This window comes from Dendrobates tinctorius, unplaced genomic scaffold, assembly GCF_039654945.1.
Source record: "Dendrobates tinctorius isolate UK_male_01 unplaced genomic scaffold, ASM3965494v1 ptg000014l, whole genome shotgun sequence".
Classification (NCBI taxonomy): Eukaryota; Metazoa; Chordata; class Amphibia; order Anura; family Dendrobatidae; genus Dendrobates; species Dendrobates tinctorius.
The window spans coordinates 3,966,658-3,981,103 of NW_027361682.1; the positions used below are offsets into that span (position 1 = coordinate 3,966,658).

The 14,446-nt window shown below is 44.2% G+C and overlaps 1 protein-coding gene across 1 annotated transcript in view; it reads left to right on the forward strand.

Moving 5' to 3' along the window:
* LOC141070491 (uncharacterized) overlaps positions 1-14,446 on the forward strand; it is a 170,972-nt gene that overhangs the window by 70,478 nt on the left and 86,048 nt on the right. The window contains exons 8-12 of the mRNA XM_073559492.1: positions 9,613-9,762; positions 9,888-10,067; positions 10,151-10,274; positions 10,358-10,452; positions 12,643-12,733. Of these exons, the coding sequence (XP_073415593.1) occupies positions 9,613-9,762; positions 9,888-10,067; positions 10,151-10,274; positions 10,358-10,452; positions 12,643-12,733 (640 nt within the window). The remainder of the gene's footprint in view (positions 1-9,612; positions 9,763-9,887; positions 10,068-10,150; positions 10,275-10,357; positions 10,453-12,642; positions 12,734-14,446) is intronic.

Below are 14,446 nucleotides of genomic sequence, written 5' to 3' on the forward strand. Positions count from 1 at the left end.
GAGTGACAGAGCAGAACGGTCGCAATAGAACAGCAGGAAGGGAGCCAAAAATGGAGTCGGAAACCAGGCGAGCAGTGGAGGTACAGAAACGGCAGGCAGAGTCGAGAGTCCAGGCAGAGGTCAAAAACCGGGAGAGTAGCGGAGGTACAAAATCGTCAGGCAGTAGAGGGGGTCAGGAATCCAGGCCAAGGAAAGCGTCAGTAATCAGGAGAAATGCAAGGTACAAAAACGGCAGGCAACAGAGTAGTCAGAAGTTCAGGCTGAGGTCGGAGTTAACGATAGGCAATCACAAGTAACACGTAGGGGAACCAAGAATATATCCGGCGGCTTGCAAGCCCAGTCCCAAGGTATTTGAGGGATCAGGTCGTCCCTCACAGGCTCCCGGGCTGGTGATGTCATCAGGACCGCCCCCAGGACCAGACCTGATGATGATGCACCAGCCCCTTCATGACTGACAGAGGAGCGGAGTCTGCGTCCAGTAGACGCCTGCGCAGAAGCCCTTTCATTGTTGCCGCCCTCACTCGGGCGCAAGCCACGGCGCCTCCTAGTGGTTGAGGGCGGAACAGCAGGCCCCGAGATCGACGACGACATGTCAGTCCGGCGTCTCCTGGTGGCCGAGGCCTGGACAGCAGGCCCCGAGCCCGAGGGCGGTGTGACACCCACATTTTTTTTTATTAGAAAGTTACAAGGGTTAAAAGTTGACCAGCAATTTCTCATTTTTACAACAAAATTTACAAAACCATTTTTTTTAGGAACCAACTCGCATTTGAAGTCACTTGGAGGGGTCAAAATGACAGAAAATACCCAAAAGAGATACTATTATAAAGACTGCACCCCTCAAGGTGTTCAAAACCACATTCAAGAAGTTTATTAACCCTTTAGGTACTTCACAAGAATTGAAGCAATGTGGAAGGCACTTTTTTTCCCCAAAATTTCTCTTTGGACACAATTTTTTTTATTTTGTCAAGGGTTTCAGGAGAAAATGAACCACAATGTTTGTTGCTCAATTTCTGCTGTGTACCCCATGTGTGGAGGAAGACCATTCCTTAGGCGCACGGAAGTGGTCAGAAGGGAAGGAGCATCATTTTGAGATTTTGAATGTCAGATTGGCTGGAATCGAGAGCGGATGCCATGTTTGGAGAGCCCCTGATGTACCTAAACAATGGAAACCCCACATAAGTGACCCCATTTTGGAAACTAAACCCCCCCCAAGGAACTTATCTAAATGTGTGGTAAGCACTTTGAATCCCCAAGGGCTTCACAGAAGGTTATGATATAGAGCCGTAAAATTACAAAATCATATTTTTTCCACAAAAATGATATTTTCACCCCCAGTTTTTATTTTCCCAAGGGTAGCAGGACCCCCAAAGTCATTGTGCAATTTGTCCTGAGTACGCAGATACCCCATATGTGGGTGTAAACCACTATGTGGGTGCATGGCAGAGCTCAGAAGGGAAGGAGCGCCGTTTGACTTTTTCAATACAAAATTGCCTGGAATTGAGATTGGATGCCATGTCACTTTTGGAGAGCCCCTGATGTGCCTAAACAGTGGAAACCTCCCACAAGTGACCCCATTTTGGAAACTAGACCCCCTAAGGAACTTATTTAGATGTGTGGTGAGCACTTTGAGGTGCTTCACAGAAGTTTATCATGCAGAGCCGTGAAAATAAAATAATCTTTTTTTTCCACAAAAATGATCTTTTCGCCCACAAATTTTTATTTTCACAAGGGTAACAGGAGAAATTGGACCCCAAAAGTTGTTGTGCAATTTGTCCTGAGTACGCTGATACCCCATATGTAGGGTAAACCACTGTTTAGGCACATGGCAGAGCTCAGAAGGGAAGGAGCGCCGTTTTGGAATGCAGACTTTGATGGAATGATCTGCGTTATGTTGAGTTTGCAGAGCCCCTGATGTGCCTAAACTGTGGAAACCCCCCACAGGTAACAGGAGAAATGAGACCCCAAAAGTTGTGCAATTTGTCCTGAGTACGCTGATACCCCATATGTGGGGTAATCCACTGTGATCGCCTTACTGTGATCCTTGGGAGGCAGAATGCACAAATCCACAAAAGGTGAAGAATTGGTTTTATTTTTTACGCCGTTCCTCGTGCGGTATTAGTGATTAGGCGACTTTAGTCCTCGGGTCGGTGCGATTACAGCGATATCAGTTTTAAATCCTTTTTTCATGTTTAGCTTCAGTCACACACTAAAAGACGCTTTTTTTTTGGATGAATTTTTGCATTGCCGCATTTTGAGAGCTACAGTATAATTTTTCCGTATTCCGTCCGACAGAGTCATGTGAGGTCTTGTTTTTTGCGGGACGAGCTGACGTTTTTATTGGTACCATTTTTGGGCACATAACTTTTTTTATCACTTTCTATTATGATTTTTGTGGAGGCAGAATGAACAAAAACTAGCAATTCAGGAATTGTTTTTTTTTTTTTTCCATCGCTCCGCGTGTGGTAAAATTAGTATGGCAGCTTTATTCTTCGGGTCTGTCATGATCCAGGCTGGATTATGACAGATTTTGCACTAGTAACCTTTTTTTTTTAACTTAAGCTGTGTACGTAAAGATAGTTTTGCCCCCGGTTGCCATTAGGGTCATTGCACTGTGGTGGTTTCAGTTCTAGTTTTGCCCCCAGTGGCCGTTAGGGTCATTGCACTCTGGTTACTTTAGTTTAGTGCACAAGATTATGAAGCAGGTGTGATTACTCTGGCTCTGACCTATAAAAGAGTGTCCGGTGTTGCAATCACGGTTCGTGATTGTCATGGTTCGGACATGGTTAATGTCCTGTTCTCACAGGGTTAACTTTTGCCGGCCTCTCTTTGGATCTGGGAGGGGTATTTATACTCACTCCAAACTAGCATTCTCTATCAGCTATACTGTTGTTCTGGTGTGCGTGTACTCTGCGTTGTTTGTTTGCTTCCCGTGTATGACCCGGCTTGTTCCTTCACTCTGTACTCCGTCTCTCGTTTTGGTACTATTGTCTTTTCTAATTACCAAATACTACGGCCCAGTGCAAACATGCGCCAAAGATGAATAAAAAAAAAAGGAGAAAAAGCGCAAATAGTGATGCAGACGCAGCCAATGATATAATTCATTGTACGTCATATTGCTTCGTGGTACTTCATGATATGTCATAGTACTTCATAGTACTTCTGGTTGCATCATAGTGCATCAGAATGTGCCATAGCGCATCATATTGCTTCATGGTACTTCGTGATCTCTCATAGTACTTCATAGTACTTCTGGTTGCATCATAGTGTGCCATAGCTCATCATATTGCTTCATGGTACTTCATGATATGTCATAGTACGTCATTGTATGTCATAGTACCTTGTGGTACTTCTTTTTGTGTCATAATACATCGTAGTATGTCATAGCCCATCATATTGCTGCATGGTACTCCATAGTACTTCATGATATGTCTTAGTACACCATCGTATGTCATAGGACTTCATTGTGCTTCTTGTTGCATCATAGTAAGTCATAGTACTTCATATTGCTTCAGGGTACTTCATAGTACTTCATCAGATTTAGTATTGCATCATAGTACTTCAGATGGCATAATAGTACTGAATAGTGCTGCATCGTGCATCTTTTTTGTTTCATAATACTTCATATTTCTTCATGGTACTTCATAGTACTACGTCATAGTTAGTATTGCATCATAGTACTTCAGATTGCATCATAGTGCTTCATAGTACTTCATAGTACCTTCACAGTACTTCATAGTGCTTCATATTGCATCACGGTACTTCATAGTGCTTCCTAGTACTTCATGGTACTTCATGATCCCTCATGGTGCTTCATAGTACTTCATGGTTCTTCATGTGGCTTCATAGTACTTCATGGTGCCTCATGGTACTTCATGGTACTTCATAGTGCTTCATAGTACTTCATGGTACTTGATGGTGCTTCATATGGCTTCATGGTACTTCATGGTGCTTCATGGTACTTCATAGTACTACATGGTACTTCACATTGCTTCAGAGTACTTCATGGTACTTCATGGTACTTCACATTGCTTCAGAGTACTTCATGGTACTTCATGGTACTTCACATTGCTTCAGAGTACTTCATGGTACTTCATGGTACCTCATGGTACTTAGTGCTTCATGGTACTTCATAGAACCACATATCACTACAAGATGCTTCATGGTATGATATGGTACCTTCATAGTATGAGGAGGAATACGGTCAAGAACTCTGATATCTACCGCATAAGAGAATCCTGCAGAGAGCCAAAACACACCTGTTGTCCCTATTGACCCGTCTTATCAGGGTAATAAACAACTTCAGAGCCTGTCCCTGTTTGCTCTCCATGTCAGAGGAGTGGACAACTCCGGAGCACACCTCCTCAGCCACCATACCCTGCATCAAGGGGAATGGGTGATCAGCCGGCGCATCTTCAGGATGATAGCGGCTATATGGAGCATGCCAGAGATAGACCTGTTCGCTACAAGGGCCAATAGGTGGGTCGAAAGGTTCGCTCTACTGTACAGAACAACACAGTTCGGATGTACTCAACGCTCTTCTAAACCCTTGGACGGTTCACCAGACCCTCCGATGTTATGGTCGCCAGCTGTTACCAGGATGATGAGGTAATACGGAGCGAGAGTCATCTTAATAGCCTGCTGGGCCAAAAAGCCGTGGGTTTCATGGCTGAGAGCCATGTCATGGGTTCTCCCTCTGGATCGAGACCTGCGCTCATAAAGACCCTGTTACCACCCTCAGGCCAAAGGTCTACGCCTCACGGCATGTAATTTGAGAGGCAGTTAATGAAGCTAATGGGATTCTCAGATGACGTAATTGGCACCCTCTTGCAGGAAAATCTTTAACGTTCCATTCAGCAGACCTTTCCGGGGAGGGTCTTTATCCTTGCCATATTAGAGTTCCGGCAGGAAGGGCGTGAGTTCGGACTTGCAGGTAACACCCTAAAGGTTCAAGTTTCGGCTCTGGAGGCCAAGTATAATTATAACGAGCGGGCAACTAAGGGGTAGCTCGATCTTTCTCTGCTTGCCAGCAAGCAAACCCGGTTCACTTTCTTCAAGAACCGCCTTGGGACCTTAGCTTATTCCTAGATGCTTTCACACAGGGACCATTCGGGCCCATACACTTGGCCTCAATAAAGCGCGTTTCATTGAAAGCCGCCTTTTTGGTAGCTCTAGTATTGGCAAGGGGGATGCATGTTCTCCAAGCCCTGTCAATAGATCCTCCTTCCTGACAATATTTCAGGGCAGAATAGTGTCAAAGACGGACCCATCCTACCTGCCTAGCGAGACTGCTAAATTCCATAGATCCAAGAAATCTACCTTCCTTCTTTTTTAGGAGAGCCCGGCAACACCAGAGAAGGAAAGATGGCATGGCCTAGATGTAAAGGGGCCGTATTAGTCTACATAGATAACTCTAAGCCCTGGAGGCAGAACAGGGCTCTTTTTTGTCTCTTTTTCTCACTTTCCAGGGTAACAAGAAGTGTGGACCAGAAACGCAATTACATTGGCATATTCGGCAAAAAGGAGAAGGCCCGCCACAGGGCGTGAGGGCACATTCTGCACGAGCCATATCTTCTTCCTGGGCCGAAAGGACGGATGTCCCAATTGAGCTAATATGTAAGGCCGCAACCTGGTCTTCTCCTTCTGCCTTTTATAGTCACTACAGGCTAGATTTATCTTCTTCCGATGAATTGGCCTTTGGTAGATCAGTCCTTGACACAGTGGGCCCTCCCAGGTGATTATCTCTGAAAATCTCTCAGTGGGTGCTGTCGTGGCGAAGAGAAAAAAACGGATTACTTACCGGTAATACTCTTTTGTAGAGCCACGACAGCACCCGCTCACTTCCCTCCCTTGATATATATACACGTGGTTCACTCTAGTGGGTGAAGGATAGAAGCTGTATATAAATATGTGAAATGTAGCAAAAGATATAAGTATATATATATGCTAGAATCGCTTACTGAGCAAATTGACTAAAGCATGTGTGGCGGATCCTCTTGTTCTCTGTAATCCAACTGAGGGAGCGAGGGGGACCGCCCCTTTTATCTCTCTGTAGGTTTCCTGTTCCTAGGGGCAGATCCCCTCTCTCAGTGGGTGCTGTCGTGGCTCTACAAAAGAGTATTACCGGTAAGTAATCCTTTTTTTTAGGGGATTTTTTTAATTATTTTTCATTATTTTTTAATTTTCTTTTTACATATTTTTTTTTAAAAATGTGCTTTTTTACCTTGTCCCTTTATGGGACTTTCACTTTAGGTATAATACATTACAATGTTCCAGCATTGTAATGCATGATACCTATGTTGAAAGCTGTTGAGACCGACTGCAAGGGTCCCTGCATCCCTTGCCGTGCCTCTCAGCTGTCATAGACAGCTGTCGGCACTGAACTGTCACTGCGTGTTTACACGCAGTGGCAGTTCAAAGCCATGACGTGCACAGTCCGTCCTGGTGTTATAAGTTACAACCGCCCATGACAGACTGTACACATCAATAGACATTAAGGGGTTAGGTGCGGGAACGTAGCTTACTACGCATGTGTACTAATTTACATAATGGTGAATCTTGTGACACAGCCAGAAGTACATGACACAAAAAGTGGAGGAAAGCACAGAGAAGGAAGTGGCGGAAAACACAGAAGCCCCCTCTTTAAATAATAATTAAAAAAAAATATAAATAATTTTTTAAAAAATGGCGTTGAATCCCCCCTTATTTGTTAACCATCCATAGTAAAGCAGACTACTGGGACTGGTATTTCAGGCTGGTAACGATCCAATATCCATGAATCTTACCAGCCTGATAATACCAGGCCGCAGCAGTCTGCTTACATTGGATGGTTAGCAAAAATAGTGAGATCCCCTCCAAAAGAAATTGCGTGAGGTCCCCTTATATTTGTTAACCAGCCAAGGAAAAAGCAAACAGCTGCGGCTTGGTATTCTCAGGCTGGTAAGGGGCCATGGATTTTGGCCTTCACCAGCCTAAAAATAGCTGTCCGCGGCCACCCCACAATTGCCACATCCATAGATGCGCCAGTTGTGGCATTTTACCCGACTCTTCCCACTTGCCCTGTAGTGGTGGCAAGTGGGGTTCTTATTTGTGGGGTTGATGGAGAAGCTTCTATAAGTAATGGAGAAACTTCTATAAGACACCTATCCATTACTAGTCTTATAGTTACATGGTAAATTAAGACACAGCCAGAATAAAGTCCTTTATTTGAAATAATAACACAGACTCCTTTAATATTCTCAATTAAACCGTACTTACGACCTCACCTAATTCCATGACGCCCTAGATCTCCTGTAAGAGAAATAAAATTAAAAAAAACCAATATCCTTACCTGTCCACTGAGAAGATAATCCATAATGTCCCACGACGAGTTCAGCTCTGCTACATCTGGATGTCAGTCTGAACCGTATCATTATGCCACCACTTAGCCTGAAATGCAGATACAGCGGAGCTTGAAGATGATGAACGGAGATAACGCGGTCCCCGGCGGCCACGTGCACGGCAGTTCTCGCAGTCAGGTGACCATGAGAAGTTGCCTAGTGACTGGAGATGTCCCCCTCCCCGATCATGTGCACGGCTGTTCTCGCGGTCAGCTCAGCTCATCGTGAGAACTGCAGTGTAGCTGAACTTCCCATCAGAAACACGATACAACATTATTCAAATTATTTCACATGCGTTGTAAGCGGTGTTCCCGCACGGTTTTACCGTATCTAATGATAGTGTATGGGAAATTTACACTGCAGAGACGGAGCGTCTCCACAATGTAAATAGACATACTGCGGTCTGGCAAGATGCGCGGCATGTCTGTCTACGCAGGAAATCCCCTCACTATGCTGTATCATCTGGACGCTGCGGATGTACGCAGCGTCAAAGCCGCAGCGTTTGCTGACTCTGGGAACATAACCTTATGCATTTGCTATAAATAGCATTATAAATATATTAATTTATTCTGCAAATAAAAATGCCTTTTTTTAAAGTACATGTGTTTTGGCTTTTTTTTGGGTGGGGGACACTTTTAGCTAAAGTATATATGTTTTTTAATATCTGACTATCACTAAAAATATCACATGTACACATTCATTCACATAAATGCAGACATATGTACTGTATTTATTTTTATACTGTATATGTTTATACACACACAAATATAAGAATATAAGATGACAGGATCTCTGACAGGAAGCACCATGAAAAAGATGGGGATCTCCTGTCACCATCACAGAACAGCAGTGGTGGGAGACATTGTGATGTCAACAGAGAGCAGAAAGGGTAGAGGGGATTGGGAATGTGCAGCTGTGTGGGGGGGAAAAGCAGCTTTTGAAGGGGTAGAGCAGACCTGGGCAAAGTGCGGCCCGTGGGCCACATCCGGCCCTCTGGCTGTCTCAGTTCGGCCTGCGGATGGAGACAGCCATGGGGCTGAAAACCTGAGGTCCATGGGCTGCACTATGCCCGCCAGCTCACGCGATGTCTCGCGCAGTCAGCATTGGTAGAGGAGGGGCCTCTGGCCACTTCCTCCACCAATCAGCGTGTGAAACAGCTGACGCGATGACGACAGCTCATCGAGTCAGCTGCGTACCGCCGGAGAGTCAGCGCATCAGAGACAGTAGCAGAAGCAGGGCCCCTGGGAACGGGACCGAGGTGAGTATGTGGTGGTTTGTTTTTATTCATGTGTATGAACATGGGTATTCTATGGGGGTGAACATGGGAATTCTATGGGGGTGAACATAGGGATTCTATGGGGGTGAACATGGGGATAATATGGGGGTGACTTGCTGCACATGGTGAGGCTATGGGAAGGCTGTATACTGTCATGCAATATATGGGAAGGCTGTATACTGTCATGCAATATATGGGAAGGCTGTGTAGGGCTCATGCCGTATATAGGGAGGCTGTGTGGAGCTCATGCCGTATATAGGGAGACTGTGGGGCTCATGTCATATAAAGGGAGGCTGTGTGGGGCTCATGCCGTATATAGGGAGGCTGTGTGGAGCTCATGCCATATAAAGGGAGGCTGTGTGGGGCTCATGCTGTATAGAGGGAGGCTGTGTGGGGCTCATGTCACATATGTAGTAGGCTGTGTGAGGCTCATGCTGTATATGAGGGGCTGTGGGGGGGTTAAAAGATATATAGGGGGTGTCAGCATACTTAATTATGCTCAATATTAAGTGATACAATTAATATAATAAATTAATATTAGGTAGAATTAATTTCAAGCTATTAGTTCGCCCCTCCACAACAGTCATGGTCTCTCATGTGGCCCGTCGGGAGTCCTGGTAGTGAGTGAAGTGCAGAGGGGTGGCTGTGCTGAGCCTCCCTCCATCGTACCCAAAGATTCCTGGGTAGGGAGAAAGAGGGAAGAGATGCACCTGGCACAGTCCTCTTATGTTGCAGTCTGAGCAGCTCTGATCTCTAGGAGCACGGCACGATGTTGTCTGACTGCAGGGGGCGGTGCCACACTGCTACCCCCTGTCTTCAGGGACTAAATGCTGCCTGAGTCAAAGTGCTCAGCTTGCCTCATTATAGGTGCGCCCCTGGATGTAGTAATCATATGTAACATAGGTAACAGCTCCGGAGATTTCTTTTATGATGTTACATCTTCATCTTCTCCCCATTCAGGTCCCTACAATATCGGATCCTCTCAGTGGAGATCTTCCATATAAGAGAATTCTCCTGAGTGACCCTACAAGGATGGATAGGGACAGGGACAAGATGGCAGAGAGGATATTACACCTCACCCTAGAGATCCTCTTCCGGCTTACTGGAGAGGTGAGAGATTCTGATGACGTCACATTACATCATTCTTATCTATGGGAATAATGGACAGAACTGGAGAGGTGAGGACTCTGGAAATGTCTGTAGTGAGATTTATTAATGTGTCTCTCCATAACCAGGATTACACAGTAGTGAAGAAGACCTCTAGTGAGCGCTGTCAGGATCCTGTGTCTGAGGGATGGGGAAGACCCCTGAGCCCAATCACGGGGCCTCGACCTCACTCCCTGATACATGAGGACATCAATGACCAGAAGATCCTAGAACTCACCTACAAGATGATTGAGCTGCTGACTGGAGAGGTGACACTGCTGGGAATGCTGGGACATTATACAGTAACGCTATGGAGGGATCGGAGGGATGACAGTATCGTTGTATGTGTCAGGTTCATATAAGGTGTCAGGATGTCGCCGTCTATTTCTCCATGGAGGAGTGTGAGTATTTAGAAGGACACAAAGATCTGTACAAGGACGTCATTATGGAGGTTCCCCAGCCCCACACATCACCAGGTAATATACAGGACTAACTACACACTTCTTATAATTATCAGTAGGTAAAGAATGAATTCAGTCACTGTATGTGTTTCCTCCAGATCTATCCAGTGAGAGGACAACACCAGAGAGATGTCCCCGTCCTCTTCCACAGGACTGTAAACAAGAAGATCCCAGTGTTCCTCAGGATCATCAGGTAGATGGTGAGAAGGTGTCATGAGATCTCCACTACGATGTGTAGAAGCTGTGAAAGTCTTGTGTTCAGTTTTGCTTATCCACCAGTATCATACACTGAACGTGCAATGTATTACAGACAATACATTACCGACACGGGCCCTCTCTTGATTGGAGCTACTGTGTATGGAAATTAGACCTGTGACCCCAAGTGCAGCATAAAATGAAGTGATCTGATTTCTGTGAGATTCCTATTCTAGATTAGCCTGGACCAGTATTTCAAAGCTACAAAATTCAAGTTGTTGTCACATGTTAGAAGAACAATGTTCTATGCCAGGGGTGCGCAATTAATTTTCCCAAGGGGCCATATGAGAAACAGGCGCTGCTGTGGAGGGCCGAATCAATCGGCTGAACTCAAATGGGAGTTCTGAAACCAAAGGAGAATTTCATATTAATGGGAATCTGTCACCTCATTTTTCTGATATGAGATGTGGCCACCGCCATCAGGGGCTTATCTACAGCATTCTGTAATGCTGTGGATAAACCCCCGATGTAACCTGAAAGATAAGAAAAACGAGTTAGATTATACTCACTCCGGAAGTCCGGTCCAATGGGTGTCGCGGTCCGGTCCGGTGCCTCCCATCTTCTAGCGATGACGTCCTCCTCCTTACTTCTGCCGTGGCACCTGTGCAAGCGTACCTTATCTGCCCTGTTGAGGGCAGAGCAGAGTACTGCAGTGCGCAGGCGCCAGGAAAGGTCAGAGAGGTCCGGCGCCTGCGCAATGCAGTACTTTACTCTGCCCTCAACAGTGCAGAGTAAGTACGCCTGCGCAGGAGCCGTGGCAGAAATAAGGAGGAGGATGTCATTGCTAGAAGATGGGAGGCCCCAGACCGAACTGTGACACCCATCGGACCGGAACGGACCCCGGGGTGAGTATAATCTTAACTCGTTTTTCTTATCTTTCAGGTTACTTCTGGGGCTTATCTACAGCATTACAGAATTCTGTAGCTACGCCCCTGATGGCGGTGGCCACATCTTATAGGGCAAAAATGAGGTGACAGATTCCCTTTGCAGGTGATTTTTCTTAATTCTAATTTAGTGGGATAATGACTTTTGGGTTTTCATTGGCTTTAAGCCATAATCCTCAACATTAACAGAAATAAACACTTGAAATAGATCACTCTATATAATGAGTTTCACTTTTTGTATTGAAGAAGTGAAATAAATTAACTTTTTGATGATATTCTAATTGTGTGAGAAGCACCTGTACAACACAGCAAATGTTGGTGCTTGGAGCATATGCATTGCAGGAGAGGCTGAGGACATATAAATTGAAAGTGGATCTGGGGGCATCACGGAATAGGTCTGCCACTGCTGTCGTCATTGGTGTGACAGGAGCGAAAAGCGCCCTCACTCCACCCACAAAGTACATCCTCATGGTGGAACTGGCCACCATGAGGATGTAAGCCTTCATCGCATGGTCTGCAGCATTCAGTACCTCAGGAGCAATTAAGTGGCCAGCGTTGGCCTGTACACTGCGGTCCCCGGGAATCTGCTCTGAGGCTGGGGAAAAGTATGCTTATGACCCATGGACTGAGGTTCCTCACCCATGCTATAGAGCAGTGTTCCCCAACTCCGGTCCTCAAGAGCCACCAACAGGTCATGTTTTCAAGGATTTCCTTAGTATTGCTCAGGCTTTTGAATTCTTGTCTGTCCAGGTGATGCAATTATCACCTGTGCAATACTAAGGAAATCCTGAAAACATGATCTGTTGGTGGCTCCTGAGGACCGAAGTTGGGGAACACTGCTATGGAGCATCTCTACATGGAGGTAGAATGTGCCATTAAGAGCAAGTCAGGACCTTCATCTGGAACGTGTGACATAACAAATTGCTGAGGTTCTAAAGGCCAATGTTCCAGTGATAAAGTAGCCATTAAGTGTATGTTTTATACTTGGTGGAATTTTCAGGATAAATTCTTTCAAAGACATTAGATGTTGTCTGGATCTTCTCACAATTTTTTGGTTACAGAGACTGCTGGTTAGAATGAGGAGCCGAAAGGTTGGAATTATATAGGAGATCAGCAGCTATGTGATAATTACTGGTGTCATGTCATTTTGTCCATCATGTTAATTTATGATCTTTTATCTTTTTTAAAATCATTTCATGTGACTTCTCCATCTTTCCGTGACTTTTACAATTTTTTTTTTTTAGGGTGACGATCTGATCCATATTAATACTACAGAGACATATTTGATGGATAATGATTTGCTAAAGGTGGAGATGAGTACAGACAGCGATTCAGGTGAGTTGTAACCACTAAATGCAGAGAAGTAACATATTCTTCTCAGTCAGTGGCTGGTGTAATTATGTCAGTGTTTGGCTAGAAGAGGATGCACGGGATTGGCGAGATACCTTGGAAGAGGAGCATCAGGGGACGGATGGGATGGTGTATGCTTTATTTTTAATACATTATGGACCATAGTTTTTTCACTCGGAGAGTGAGTTACTCAGGATCTCCTCTTATCCAAAATATTTCTGGTACCGATTTTTGAAGAGGATTCTGAGATAACAGGGGGGGTGCTCAGGGAAGAGGTTTTCAAACAATGTAATTGACAAGGGCAGAGAGAGAATTACCAAGTCCAAAGGACATGACAACATATTTATGTTCATCATCGTTTCAATTTGAAATACTGAGAAAATCTAGACACATTTTATATATACATGTGAGGAAAATATTCAACTTCTCATTATTGTATGGCTTTATCTTATTAGGCCTTGGCTACACTGCGAGTTTTGTAGCATGATTAACTATTAACCTCTTTAACCCCGAGGGTGGTTTGCACATTAATGACCAGGCCAATTTTTACATTTCTGACCACTGTCCCTTTATGATGTAATAACTCTGGAACGCTTCAATGGATCCCGGTGATTCTGAGATTGTTTTTTCGTGACATATTGTACTTCATGTTATGTTTCTTCGATATGACTTCTGCTTATTTATGAAAAACGGAAATATGGCAAAAATTTTGAAAACTTAGCAATTTTCAAACTTTGAATTTTTATGCCCTTAAAACAGAGAAATATGTCACACAAAATAGTTAATAAATAACATTTCCCACATGTCTACTTTACACCTCCACAATCTTGGAAACAATTTTTTTTTTTGTTAGGAAGCTATAAGGGTTAAAACTGACCAGTGATTTCTCATTTTTACAACAAAATTTACAAAAACATTATTTTTAGGGACCACCTCACATTTGAAGTCACTTTGAGGGGTCTATATGGCAGAAAATACCCAAAAGTGATACCATTCTAAAAACTGCACCCCTCAGGCTGATCAAAACCACATTCAAGAAGTTTATTAACCCTTCAGGTGTTTCACAGGAGCAGAAGCAATGTGGAAGGAAAAAATGAACATTTAACTTTTTAGTCACAAAAATGATCTTTTAGCAAGAACTTGTATTTTCACAAGAGAAAAAGGAGAAAATGGACAGATAAATTTGTTGTGCAATTCTCCTGAGAATGCAGATACCCCATATGTCGGGTAAAACCACTGTTTGGGTGCACGGCAGGGTTCAGAAGGGAAGGAGCGCTGTTTGACTTTTTCAAACCAAAATTGGCTGGAATTGAGATCGGATGCCATGTCGCGTTTGGAGAGCCCCTGATGTGCCTAAAAGGTGGAAACCCCCCACAAGTGACACCATTTTGGAAACTAGACCACTCTAAGTAACTTATCTAGATGTGTGGTGAGAACTTTGAACCCCCAAGTGTTTCACTAAAGTTTATAATGTCTGTCCATGAGAATAAAAAAATCCTATTTTTTTCCCACAAAAATGATCTTTTTTTTAAATTCTTTTATTAACCACAGAACATATATACATATGCATATAACCAGATGAATACACATGCTTTTGTCCAAACAATTATAGTGGAGCTGCAAATTTGCCCAGCAGATTATCAATATAATTTAAGTTACATAGGTCCATGTATTGCTGTATGGGCAATAAACCAAGTA